At 44.5% G+C, this 14639-nt stretch overlaps 1 protein-coding gene across 1 annotated transcript; it reads right to left on the reverse strand.

The window, feature by feature from the left end:
- Nucleotides 1-5590: 5590 nt before the first annotated feature.
- On the reverse strand, nucleotides 5591-10513 carry LOC138964279 (uncharacterized). Its single transcript, XM_070336191.1, has 3 exons — nucleotides 10289-10513; nucleotides 7090-7310; nucleotides 5591-6263 (listed from the first exon to the last, which is right to left on the reverse strand). Exons 1-3 carry the CDS (start codon nucleotides 10305-10307, stop codon nucleotides 6090-6092), a joined length of 414 nt encoding a protein of 137 aa, XP_070192292.1. The 5' UTR covers nucleotides 10308-10513; the 3' UTR covers nucleotides 5591-6089.
- Nucleotides 10514-14639: the final 4126 nt, after the last annotated feature.

A 14639-nucleotide genomic window follows, 5' to 3' on the forward strand; every position in this document is an offset into this window, starting at 1 on the left:
GAGACTTGGACTTGGACTACAAGGGAAGGAACAACGATTACACGAAACGGAGTGGCTCGGGATCCGGCGAGCCGGATCTGGAGCCCCCAGGCTCGGGCACCGGTGTCACGAACCGGCAGTCACCAGTAACTTATCTCACAAATTAGACTTTCCTATTTTTCACACAAACAGTCTAGTAATAGGACCTATGTAAAGGCTTCACAGCCTACCACATAGTAAACTTCAAGTTCAAGTTCAAGATCAGTCAGCTTGCCTTCTTCAGCCGGTAGTGAAATGCGCTGGAGATCATGAGGTCGCCGGTTCGAGCCTTGCCCGCATTGGCGGTCCATTTTTATTTTTTCTGCTGTCATATATAGCAATTTATGTGTGATAAAAGCTTTGGCTGTGGACAGAAACGAGTCCGTTTTAGGCGTCAAATTTAGAGTGAACGCTGCCAAAGGTGAAAAAAAGAGAAAAAGCCTAACGGTTTTGAGGTTTGTGTTTCTGCAACTGTTTTGACATCAGCCTGTGCAAGTTATCAAAGAATGTACAGTGTTCAGTTATCCAGCCAGAGCCTGGTGAATACAGCGAATGAAATTGTTTTTAGCGCTCTAGCGCTGTTAGTTTGTCAGATCAAGAGGTGGTCCATATTAGGAGCCGGTCGGCCATATTAGGAGCCCTTCACCCGGCCGGCTGTGAATCTGATGCTTTATCCAGTGTCAGTGACCAAGTGTTGTGTGCACCACGGTCAGTGACAACAAGAGACGTGTTGTGAATGATGTCTCCGGTAGACACATGATTCCCCCTTGTACATCTGCCCTCTGAACAATTGCCCCTATGACAATTGCCCCCCAGACAAATGCCCCAAACCGGCCATGGGCGAACACTCTCAACAACTTGATCATAACAACTTTATGGGAGAGGAGTATGTGCAGAAATGGAATGAAGAAGACATTAGGCCAGGTTGGTGTAATATTCTGTGAAAAAGAAAGTTTTCAACTGTTGTTTAAAAGAGCTGAGAGAGGTGCAGTGTCTGACAGAGAAGGGAAGAGAGTTCCAGAGTGGTGGGTGCAGCACAACAGAAGTATCTGTGTGCGTGCGTACGTGCCGTGCGTATATATATGCGTACATATGCGTATATATGCGTCCAAGCACCGTTTGGAGCCGAGACCTGCATTATAGTCTGCTTATTCAGTGACGCCGCGTATTTGCTTGTTTGTGTGTGCGTATGTGAGTGGCTCTGTGTGTGTGTCTGTGTGTGTGTGTGGTGTGTGTGTTTATGTGTGTTTGTGTATGTTAATGTGTGTGAGTGAGTGCGCGCGTGTGCATGTCAGTGTATGTAAACCGTGTGTGTGTGTGTGTTTACGCGTGCGTGTGTGCGGAAGGGCGAGAGGGGGCAAGAAAGAGGGGGGGCGGGAGAGAGGGAGAGGGGGGCGAGAGAGATAGAGAGAGAGAGAGAAAGAGAGAGAAAGGGAGGGAGAGACAGACAAACAGAGAGAGAAAGATAGAGACAGAGACACGGAGAGAGAGAGAGAGAGCGAGAGAGAGAGAGAGAGAGAGAGAGCGCGCGCACACGGGCTATTTACTCCAAAACCTTCACCTTTAATCAACCTTTATTGACTGACATGAAGAACACAACACTTTTTCACGGAATCAACAAGAAATCCAACTGTGAATCTGACCACCCCCAACAAAAAGGAAAAAGCCCCTGCTTCTCCATGTGGGAACGAAACACACACACACTCACACATATATCCTGAGGGCCAATGCTGTTCAAAGCGACTGTTTGCATGATCGCCCCCAATATGCATGCATGGACTCGGCCGTCAGCGAAGAGACGGGTCCATTTAGTTGAAAGTAGGTAGAGAGGGTAGGACAGTTCGCCGCGAACATAGCGTTGCCAACAACATGAAAACTTTTTGTCTCTGCGCGAACAGATTGTTAGCTCCAGGCAACGCACCCTTCATTCCGTGGCCGATCAGTTTGTCTCTGGTTATAGCATTCGCCTGATACACGATTGAGTCGAGTTCAAATCACCATCTGGCCGCACTTTTTTTTTTATTACTATTTGTCATTTGTTTACTTTTGTTTATTTTCTTCATGTTGTAATATCAAAATTGATTTAAAAAATTAATTTTAGGCAGGAATTAGTTTCTTTTTAAAAATCTTTTGTTACCATATCATGATATTAGTTTATTGATAATGTTTGTTCATTTAAACATGTAAACATTTGATTGAAAAAAAGAAAAAGACCAATGTCCCCCCGCTTGGAAAAAAAAAAGAGATTTTTTTTTTTTTTTTAATGTCTCCCCGTGTTTTTATTTCATTCAGTTTTGGGTATGGGTTGTTGCTATTGACTTTGAAACTGACACGCCGGCGAAAACGCCGGTAACGCGTGCGCAGAGCCATTGATTTCCCGGCAGACAGCCTTCTATTTCTTACTTGTTACTTTCCGGCTACAACGAACCTTTTGAACTCATTTGCATAACGAACCCCTCTTATAACAAACACGTTTTCATCGCCCCAGAGCCGTTTTGTCTCTAAAAGTCACAAGGCTACAACGAACTGATGTCAAAAATTGTCTCCAAAGACAAAAATACATAACAAACACAAGTGCACATCGCGTGATGAAACAGCGGAAGGTGCACGGAACAGCCACCGCCGCTGTGTTTTCACTATTCCAATCAGCTGCTAAGCTATGACTGTGCTCTAAAAAGTCACAAGGCTACAACGATCTGGATCAAAGGCAGGTCCATTGTGATAGCTGGGTGGCCTTGTTTATAGACATGACTGACCTTCTTCCTAGGGGTCATTGACCTAGTTTTAGCCATGAGAGGTGGTTCCCCTTTCATATGAGAGAGGAAACACTTCCTGCACCCGGGTCAGTGACCGAGTTTAACCTTTGGGGAGTTTAACCTATGGGGCGGTCTCTTTGATGTCTTGAGAGGAAACTTGGCCAGGGTAGTACATGCACCAGAACTGGTGGACACCATGAAATCGGAGATTGATCAGAATGTACATGTACATGCTTTTACAGGACTTTTTAAATTTTACTTCTAAAATTGTGACAGTAAAATGAACATTTGAACTATGCCTCTATGGATTATATTATGAAGCTGTTGTAGTGTTGAAAACATGCAGAGATTGTACTCTCCAAGGAAAGATCGATGGGACGATCATTTAAAGGTGAGTGGGAAAACTTGTCTTTAGGCCATTTAGGGTTGAAAACTCTATGTACAGCGAATTACTGATATAACGAACTAAAATGTATCTCCCTTGAGATTCGTTGTACCCGGACTCCACTGTAGTTACATGTGTCAGCAATGGTGACTGCAGCAGTGAAGAAACACTGATCAGCGGTCTGTAGATAAAATCAAATACATTGCATAACTTGTAAGAGACAACAAAAATTGCCTAGTGGTAAGGCGTCCGCCCCGTGATCGGGAGGTCGTGGGTTCGAACCCCGGCCGGGTCATACCTAAGACTTTAAAATTGGCAATCTAGTGGCTGCTCCGCCTGGCGTCTGGCATTATGGGGTTAGTGCTAGGACTGGTTGGTCCGGTGTCAGAATAATGTGACTGGGTGAGACATGAAGCCTGTGCTGCGACTTCTGTCTTGCGTGTGGCGCACGTTATATGTCAAAGCAGCACCGCCCTGATATTGCCCTTCGTGGTCGGCTGGGCGTTAAGCAAACAAACAAAACAAAAACAAACAAAACAACAAAAATTATTGTCAGTAAGTACTGGTGTCACACGACTGATGTGAACCAGTTGATTGGCTAATGGCGATGCGCTTAAATCTGTTAGCGCTAACTTTTCCACAGAGCGTATTCTTACGCCCTTTGCCAAAGTGAGACTCTACTCTCATCCTCAGAATTAATTAATGACATGTAGCTTATATTCTCCACTTTACCAAAAAATAACCAAATTTCCTGCGGCTCAAAGCAGAAGTGTTTTTTTTTCTGACAGATCGCAGGCGCCTGTGCCACAGTGAATCCCACTGATCTAAAAATAGAAGCGGCTGTGTCTCTTCCACAATGGTCTGTTGTCGTTTTAACTTGCAAAGATTCTTCTCATATGCCGTGTTAGTGGCATGTAGCTTATTAACCACATTACCAAATGATGAGTTAGTATAAAATTCCCAGCAGCAAACAGAAAACACAAGTGTTATTCCAATAACGTACCAGCTAGACCAGCATTTGAAAGTCGACTCTGTTATAGAAGACTACACTGAAATACGACTGCTTCAGTTCAGTAAATGAATGGCTTCCGAATTATTATTTCAAGGCAACAACAATCGGAATCGAAAACGTGTAGGGTTAAGAAGGTTCTTACCATGTACAAAACTTATTACCAGCCTGCCTCGTGCGTGCAGACGAGCAATTTTTTTTTTTGAAATGAGACTGCAGTTCAGTGGTTCGATTGCCCTAGCCGCCTAGCAGACGACATAAACCCCGCAGCAAATTAACATGTTGGGCAAATGTGAACAAACAAACGATGGGGATATAATACGTGTAGAGTTCAGAGCATTCTTACCGTTCATATATAGTACCCGACTCCCCGATGAGTGAAGATACAACACGAGAAACATACATTTACTTTCAAAATGTGCTAACCGTCGCCTTGGAGTCAATTCAAGGGACAACACTCTGCACAGTCAATCTGTCGAAGCTCGATGAAGGTTTCGAATCGCAAATAACTAAGAGCACAGTCCTTTCTCGGAGTTTAAATGAGGTCTGTATGAAAGATCACTTTTTAGCTTAACGCTACTCTGGAATTTACCAACAGAAATTAAAACAAGAGTTTGCGTGTGACGAAAGCACGACACACTTGAGAGAGCCCACACAAAAGTAGATCTGACACAAACCTGACCACACAGTTACGCCTATCCAAATGCGCGTAGCAAAATGTGCGTTTTGAATCTTCTTTTTTCTCTGGCGGTACTGACAATATCGTTATTGAAACAATCCCAGTGCACTAAGGGATTTATAGAGCAAATCTCGAAAATAATTATTGAACTCGGCGCTATGCGCTTCGTTCAATAATGAATTTTGTCGATTTGCTCTATAAATCCCTTAGTGCACTGGGATGTCTCAATAACTTAAATAATAATAATACATGTAATAATAACTAACTTTTCTATAGCGCGAGTCCCATCAATTGGATCCAGGCACTTTACAAATTCATACCATACCAATGTTGCTTGGAGGCTCTCCACTGATTCCCTCTCTCATCTGAAGCTTGACAAAATGATTCTGTATTACATGACAAAACTCTATCTGATCCTCACTTTTGAAAAGGTTTGATTTCAAGCCAAGGGAATGATTTGATAGAGACACAGAACGTCGTTCCTAGTCTCTCCCTAACACATCTTCTATATATATATACGACTTGTGTCTGTCTGTCTGTCTCTGTGTGTGTGTGTGTGTGTGTGTGTGTGTGCGCGATGCACGGCCAAAGTTCTCGGTGGATCTTTTTCAAATTTGGAGTCCGTATTCAGCTACACCCCGGACACAACCTCATCGATGAGATATTTCAACACGTGCTCTCAGCGCGCAGCGCTGTGCGCGCTGAACCGATTTTTTTGTTTTGTTTGTTTTTTGGTCGGGATCCACTACCAGTAACTCTTCCTTATCTTCTCCAGTGTTTTCAGCCGCGATTATCTCCCTTCCTCCGTGTGGCGTCAATCCATATTCCCGTTATTACGTTACTATTTTTAGAAGGTCACTGCACGTTACTATTTTTAGAAGGTCTCCAGTGTTTTGCGCGTTTATCTCCTTTTCTTCGTGCGCCGGCAAAGCCGGCGTACACCCGGCAGAGCCGGGTCCCAGGCGCAGCCTGGTATTCGGCTCTACTTCTTCCCGGCGAAGCCGGTACCCGGCGAAGCGGGTAATCATCTAGTAATTAACATACATACACACCCTGTGAAATACAGAATGTACTGATTGAACATTGGATTTGCCTTCCTTGAACCATGTTGCGTCAGCATTCATTTTACTTTCATTTCTAATCAGAGGGAGTGTGTCTACGACATAGTGCAGTTTTCATCCTTGCAGCTAAACAAATGGACTTATCAGTATCACACACGGCAGTGAAAGTCTCTGCTAAGCATCACAAAGTGCAAACATCACAAATTGCAGAAATTTGGCAGCACAAGCACAAGCACCAGCACGGGCAATGATTGCAGAAGTTATTGCAATTGGCACAATAGCCCTGCGGTTGTGTGGAGGAGCTGATTCCCGCTGAGGTCTGTGCATTTCTCTGGTAGCTCTGAGGCTGATAGGTCTGTAAAACACAAAGCATTGGACTACATGTGTGCACACACACAACGAAGAACAAGAACAAAGATTGTATTGTCTGTTTAAAAACAAAAGTACAAAAAGATACCACACTTAGACAAATAAAGATACAAAATCTCTTTCTATCTCTGTCTTTTCCAGAAGACACACTTTCTTTCTTTATTTGGTGTTTAACGTTGTTTTCAACCACGAAGGTTATATCGCGACGTGGAAAGGGGGGGAGATGGGATAGAGCCACTTGTTAATTGTTTCTTGTTCACAAAAGCACTAATCAAAAAATTGCTCCAGGGGCCTGCAACGTAGTACAATATATATTACCTTACTGGGAGAATGCAAGTTTCCAGTACAAAGGACCTAACATTTCTTACATACTGCTTGACCAAAATCTTTACAAACATTGACTATATTCTATACAAGAAACACTCAACAAGGGTAAAAGGAGAAACAGAATCCGTTAGTCGCCTCTTACGACATGCTGGGGAGCATCGGGTAAATTCTTCCCCCTAACCCGCGGGGGGTACAGAAGACACACTTGCAGATGTATAATCACACACACACACACACACATGGGCATACGTTTGCACATCATCAGTAAAACTGAGACAGACACGCACATAAACAGACAGACAAACTCACACACACACAGCCACCCCATTAATCATAAATGTAAAGACCGCGGCACGAGAACCGACAAGTTGCTTTTTGGGGTGGGTGGGGTGGGGGGTGATGGGGGTTGGGGGAGATAAAAATTGGAACTAACTAATCTCAGCATCACAAATACATGTATACATGTATCAGACAACACAGCTTACCATAACTGGCTGAAGCTCTTGCTCAGCGTAAGCACTGGTCATGGTATCTCCATCACTTCCGCTGTAGGGAGGGGGAGCGTCCTTTGGCATTGAATCCAGGGCAGAGACCCCTGGCCCCCGGGGCTGGATTGAGGTGGTGTCATAGTGGGTGTGTTCACCGTACATAGGGGGAGGAGATACATCTCTTTCGCCCGCCGTCTGAATATTGGTGAATGGTTGTTCTGCAGAAACAAAGCAAAAGTCTGAAATGTATGCTGTCTACTCACCCGTTGCATCATCACATCATTTTAAGTCTATGTAAACAGACCTTAACTTATGTAAATTACTAATACTATTACTTCTGATGTTTAGAAGAGCCGTTTGAGTGACACAGTTGAACTATTAAATAATAACACAATTTACAATAGCTTAGAAATTGACAGTCAAATTAACAGTCACACCTTTGTTTTAAGGAAGCTAGAATTTAAAGGAAGTCTCTGAAAATAGATTTTAAAAATACGATTGTCCATGCGATCAAAACTCTCTGCTTTCACATTTCAGCAGTTTTCTCATACAGCTGTATATAGCTATTCTGATGGACACGTGGGGGGATTCGGGGGCTGTGATTGGATGGTCTCGCACATCCCTTTTCCGATCATCAAAGCATAACGCTACGAAAGTTGGCCATTTTTGCCGATATCCAAACGATATCGGCAATAACAAAGACGCATGGTTCCGGTTTCTTCCACGTGTATAAAGTACACGCATACCTCGCCAGGCTTGTGTCTGTGGCTAGTCGACAGACGATGCAATTTGCTTTGTGTGTGTTTTTGTTGTTGCTTACTGTACATGACATACATTACGTGTAAAATCCAGTTCTTTAACTGGCAGCAAACCTTGCAAATTTCCAGAAGCTGCAATCTGAAGCGACCTATCTCTGATTTTTGCAGACGATCTCTCCAATCACCAATGTTTAACACAAAATCAGCAAACTCTCCTGTCACATAGAACGTCCATTGTGTAGTGCAATGTTGAAATGAAGTTACCGGTCTGAAACATTTCGTCGTTTCTTCTGAGACAATCCTTGTTCTCTTATCATCTACAGATTTACCGCAGTCTTCACCACGCGAATTCCCAACAGAAGTCAGACTTTCGAACATACAATCTACGTAGGCAAGCATGATACGTCATAACGTCATATGATTCCTAAGATATTGACGTAATGCTAAGCATCCGGTTATCTTGAGTTTTCTCCGTAATACATGTCCGTGGGTTTTTCAATGTTCGGTTATTTCCGTGGCTTCATGCAGAAAGGGAACCGTCGTCTGCAATCAATGACATGGACCATTCTGGTCCTTGTTGCTGACAAAAACATGATTTTAACACAGAATTTAATGTCAGAATAGCTATATAAACGCTATTGTGTTTTCATCGTAGCAATAGGGTCCGATATTTAGACTCGAACAAGTATAATGCGACTCGTCTTCGACTCGTCGGCATTATACTTGTCTCGTCTAAATATCGGGCCCTATTGCTACGCTGAAAACACAATAGCTGTTAATATAGACTTTGGAGCCCAATATCAGACCCTCCCTCCGCTACATATCCATGAAATGTAGTTTAGTTTAGTTTACTTTAGTCTTTCTTTCTTTGGTGTTTAACGTCATTTTCAACCGTTCAAGGTTATATCGCGACGGGGAAAGGGGGGAGATGGGATAGAGCCACTTGTTAATTGTTTCTTGTTCACAAAAGCACTAATCAAAAAATTGCTCCAGGGGCTTGCAACGTAGTACAATATATGACCTTACTGGGAGAATGCAAGTTTCCAGTACAAAGGACTTAACATTTCTTACATACACTTTACTTTAGTTTGTGGGGACATATATTGTGTAGGCCGAAAGGCCCATAATCGTCCCATCAATATTTGTTCAACATTTTTGTTTTCATTTGGTCTGCATTACTTGTTCAGGATATTTAATTCATGTTCAATTCACTCATCAAAATCAAATTTCATTGTTAAAATTTGGATATCATCATCCAACCGGTTTTTGAAGGAGTTAACAGTTTGTGCTTTTTTAACAGTAGGTGCAAGTGCATTCCAAAGGGGTGAGGTTCTGTTAATAAAAGCATTCTTCCTCAAATTTGTTTTACAATGTTCAATATAAATCTTGTCAATGTCATTTCTGGTCTTATCATATTCAGCAAAGCTGAAAATGTTTTCCCTTTCCACATCGTCAACTCTACTAACAATTTTAAACATCTGAATTAAATCACCTCTACGACTTCTAAATTTCAGTGATGGTAGGTCCAGAATATGAAGTCTCTCAATTGTCCATTCTTTTAAATCCTTTAATAGGCGTGTCGCCCTCCTTTGAACTCTTTCCAAGGCAATAGATTGCCGTTTTAAAAATGGGGACCATACCAAATTACCATATTCCAAATGTGACCTAATTAACGATTTATACAATTTAAGAAAAGAGTCTTTATTCAAGTGATCGAAACTCCTTCTTATAAGTTATAATAGCAATCATTTTCTTATTACATGTAATTGCATTTTGTATTATATATATATATATATATATATAATATGAACATCAAATTTCAAAACATTATCAAAAGTCACTCCAAGGTCTTTTACTGTTGGGGATGACTATGGTTAACGTCTGATTTTATAATTTCATTCCCAGGGTTTTTCTGGCTTCTGGCCAATATGCATCACTTTGCATTTGGACACATTAAAATACAAATTCCACGTGTCTGACCAGGCTTGCAATTTCAACAAATCATTTTGTATTATTTCACTGTTTTCGGTTGTACATGTATTATAGATCTTTGTATCGTCAGCAAAAGTTTTACATACACTTGAAATATGCGTCTGGTAGGTCATTTATAAAAAAAATTAAAAAGTACGGGTTCGAGAATACGTGCCTTGGGGAATACCACTTAGAACATTAGCAGTTTGCTACAGCTTATCTCCAAAGTACGGGTTCGAGAATACGTGCCTTGGGGAATACCACTTAGAACATTAGCAGTTTGCTACAGCTTATCTCCAACTCTCACTCTCTGTACTCTATGCTTGATAAATCTCTTATCTAATCATTGACTATACCTGTAATGCCGTAGGCCTCAAGCTTAATCAATAAACGTTCATGAGGGACAGAATCAAAAGCTTTCAAAATTTCTAAAATGTATCATTCTAAGCAAGGGAAATCTTGGTCACCTGTTTCCGGGGTACCCATGGACTATCTCAGTCTAGTTCTCACTGGCCAGCAGCAGAAAATCACAAATTCTGTCAGTGTCAGCCTCTGAGTCGGAGCTTGATCGTCTGCTACCTGTGGTGGGGGTGGTTGCTAGACTGGCCAATTATCATCTGCACTTCCAAATGTCTTGCCGGGGAGTGTTTGCCTATCCCTCGCAAGACTTTTGCTGATATTGTAGTGAAAGCCGAGCTGTAAACATATAACAAGACAGACATTTCACGCATGCATTCTATCGCTCCGATGTACATGAAAACACACGTGGTAAAAGGCAGCACCCAAGCCCAGCTCGGAAAGTGCTGCTAGATAAAAGACGTATTTAAAACGCCGCCCGGGGCTTGTAAGGCGGTGCGTCCCGCTGTCTCTGTACAGAACCTTCAAATCAACCCTAACATTATCCAACTATTTAAGTGATTTGAAACATATTAAAGCTAGAAATCTTCTGATTAAACTTAGATTGGGAGTATCTCCTCTGAAAGTGCATCGATTCGCTTTAATTTAAATGCAACCTCCGCTGATTTATCTTGTCCATTTTGTTGTGGCAGTGTTGAAGATGAAGTCCACTTTGTTTTAGTATGCCCTAAATATGCTTCTTCTTCTTTTCTTCTTTTCGATCGCCGATCACACTTGGAGTCCAGATCTTGAGATATAATTAGTGGTCCTCTGCAGCGCAGCCACTGGCCCGTACAGCTTGTTGTGCAGGGACTCCGGCAATGGCCAGATTTCCTCTCTCAGCACCTGGTGGTTCCTGCAGTCTCGTAGGATGTGGGCCGTGTCCTGCTCTGCTTCTCCACAAGAACACATGGGGGAGGGCACAACATGCAGCTTCCCGTGGAGATGCTGGTTAAGTCTGTTGTGTCCCGTTCTCAGGCGGAAGATGACCACCTGCTGTGGTCTGGATAGCAGGTGGTAGCTGTCCTGTGGCTGGGGCGTCCTGTGCAGAGACTTAATGATGGTCTTCATCTCTGTCAGGCTCACAGGGTTGTTCTCTTGCTCATCTTCTGCACCCAGCTTTGCCATCCTGTCCGCCTCTTCGTTTCCTTGTACACCACAGTGGGAGGGGATCCATTGCAGTACTGTCCTCAGGCTCTTGATGTTGTGTAGAGCGTGTTCCAGCTGAGGCAGTTTGCTACTGGTCATTGCTTGTAGTACTGACAGAGCGTCAGTCAGGAAGACCACCTGGTTGTCATGGTTGACTCTGTCGTTGATGGTGTATGCTGCATGGATCAGTGCTTGTACCTCAGCTCTGTAGTTTGTACAGTGGAGGCCTGTTGGTATAGCCTCTGCTTGCCTCTCTCCACTGGGGTACTGGACATACACCCCTGCTCCTCCATTTTTGACGGCCTCTGTGGCTGACCCATCAGTATACACCCGTATCCATGCTTCTTGGGGGTACCTTTCTTCAAGCATGGCAAGAGTCAGGGCTTTTTTCGTCGCATTGCTCTGCTCGTCCTTTGTTGTGAGGTAGGGGACACTGGTCTGTATGTCCAGGTTTCCTTGTCTGTCTTCCCGGGGAGGGGCGTCAAGGGAGAAAGATGGTGGCTCCACTAGCTCTGGCATCTCTGTCTGATGTTTCTTCTGCAAAGCCCTTGCCTCCAGAGCGAAGCTCGATCTTTTCAGCCTGCCTAAGGACATCTTCTTGAGTCTGTCACTCATTGGATGGTCATGAGTGCACTGGTACTTGGTGGCTTGTACCATTGTTTTGCAGTCTCGCCTTTTGCTCAGTGGAGGAATGCCAGTCACCTGTTCCATCTTCTGTACGGGTGTTGATTTCATTGCGCCCGTGATGATTCTCAGCGCTTGGTTCTGTACTTTGTCTAGGGCCTGCTGGTGTGTCTTGGCTGCTGTTGCCCAAGAGCTTGATCCGTACTCGAGGTGCGGTCGTACAGTCCCCTGGTAGACTGTTTTCAGGATCTTCTCGTTTGCACCCCAGTGTGATCCTGCCAGCTTCCGCATGATGTTTAGTTTTTTCCTGGCCTTTCCCTCTGCATTCATGATGTGTTGTTTCCAGGTCATGCGCTTGTCATAGGTGACCCCCAGGTATGTTTGCTGGTCTTCAAATTTCAGGGGTGTGTCCCCCAAGGTCAGTTTGCCAGGTGTCGCTTTGGCAGAAAGTGTGAAGAGAGTGGCAGTGGTCTTCTCCCTGTTGATGGTCACACACCAGTCTTCCGCCCACGCTGCAACCTTTCCTAGGGCAAGTTGCATCCTGTAGGTTGCTGTGGTTGCATACTCTTCCGAGCACCAGAGAACAAGGTCATCAGCATACAGTGCCGCTTGGACTCCTTTGGGCAACTCTGGTACCAGGTCGTTAATGAAGAGTATGAATAGCGTGGGGGAGAGTACTCCTCCCTGTGGAACTCCTTGGCGTAGTAGCACCTTTCGGCCACAGTGACCGTCCACCAGCACTCTGGCCTTTCGGTTGTGCAGGTACGACTTGGTCCACTGGTACATGTTGCCTTTGACGCCGGAACGTAGGAGCTTCACAAGGAGTCCATCTTTCCAGACCTTGTCGAAGGCCTTCTGCAGATCAATGAAGGTGGCCAGGGTGACCTTCTGGGCCTGGTAAGCATCCTCTATGACCTGGCTAAGGTGTGTTGTCTGGTCCTCCGTACTTCTGTGCTGTCGGAAGCCGGCTTGTTCTGGGACGATGATGCTTTCTGATTCCAGGTACAGCTGCAGGCGCTGGTTGATAATGCGCTCCATGGTTTTGCATACGCAGCTTGTCAGGCTGATGGGTCGGTAGCTCAGGGTTTTGGTCTTGTTTTTCCCTTTCTTTAAAACTGGGATCATCCTGGCTTCCTTCCAGCACTGAGGTACCTGTCCCTGTCTCCAGCTGAGGTTGAAGATGCCCAGTAGTTTCTGGAGGGCCGAGTTGCCTATGTGTTGCAACATCTCATTCGTAATGTTGTCTGGACCTGGAGACTTCTTCTTTTTGAGCTTCTTGATGGCATTCTTCAGCTCGGCCATGGTGATGTCTTGTTGCATGGCATCCTGCACGTTTCTTTCTGTTCTTTCTCTAATTTCTGTTCTGACTTCCTTTTGTAGAGGCAGGGGTATGGTGGTGTCGCTTTCTCCCCGATATGCTTGGGCGAAAGCATTGGCAGCGGCTTTTCCAGTGAGTGTTCTTCCTTCCTCCTCCAGGGTGATCTTCTGTCCCTTGTTGCCCTCTTCATTCAGTGCTCTTGTAAGTTTCCAGAGCTTTGTTGTGTCTTTTTCCATATTCAGCCCTGCCGTCTTTTCTCTCCAGCCTCTTCTCTTGCACTCTAGCTTTGTCTTCAGATGTTTTGCTTTGCTTTCTTGGAGTTTGATGTTGTTCTCCTGGCTAGGGTTCGTCTCTGCCTCTTCTCTCATTCTTGTGAGTGCATCGTGCGTCTTCTGCAGCTCATCGGACCAGTATGGGATGTAGTCCTTCCTCACTCCACGTGGGATGCTGTCCTTGGCTGCCTGGATTATGCTAGCATTGAACTCCTTTATCACGTTGTTGATGTTTCTCCCCTCTGTTTCTATGGCTCTGGTCAGCTCATTTGTTCGTATGTTGAACAGTCCCCACTTTGCCTTTTTGTAGTTCCATCTCGGGTGTTGTGGATGCTCAGATGCTGAGTCTCTACTGATGGTAAGGAGAACTGGGCGATGGTCGCTTCCACCCAGCTGTTCATCCACTTTTCTTGAGATGGTTTTGTGGATGTCATCCGTGCACAATGCCAGGTCTGGTGTTGTTGTTGAGTGCCAGCGGCGCGAGTAGAAGGTAGACGGATCTGTGGGGTCGTTGACAAGGATCAGGTGGTTGTCGTCCTGCCAAGATTCAATGTCTTCTCCTCGCCTGTCTAGTGTTTTATACCCCCAACTCTGGGACTGGCTGTTAAAGTCTCCAGCGATGAGGAAGCCGCTGTCAGGGACCTGGATTGTGTCAAGCGACAGCATCTTGTCGTTGGGGCAGTAGTAGTTGACGATGTTCATCTTGCTGTCATTGGTCGTTATCTTGACTTCTATGTACTCTGCTTCTTCCATGTATCTGTTGGTTTCACTGGCATTTATGTTGTTCCTGACCAGAGTCATCACTCCTCCTTTCTTCCTCCCTTGTCGGTCACTCCTGAACACCTGGTACCCTCTGATCTTAAAGGGCTTCCCTTCTTGCAGGTGTGTTTCCTGAATGCAGCAGATGTTGATGCTGTTTTCATAGAGGAAGTGCTCTAATTCTTCCTTCTTATTGGATACCCCCTCTGCATTCCAATGCATGATGTTAATAGTGGGGTTGTCCTTGGCTCTGCTGTTTTTCCGGCCAGTCGCTTTCCTTTCTCGTCCCCTGGCTCCACA

Source organism: Littorina saxatilis, linkage group LG4 (assembly GCF_037325665.1).
Source record: "Littorina saxatilis isolate snail1 linkage group LG4, US_GU_Lsax_2.0, whole genome shotgun sequence".
NCBI lineage: Eukaryota > Metazoa > Mollusca > Gastropoda > Littorinimorpha > Littorinidae > Littorina > Littorina saxatilis.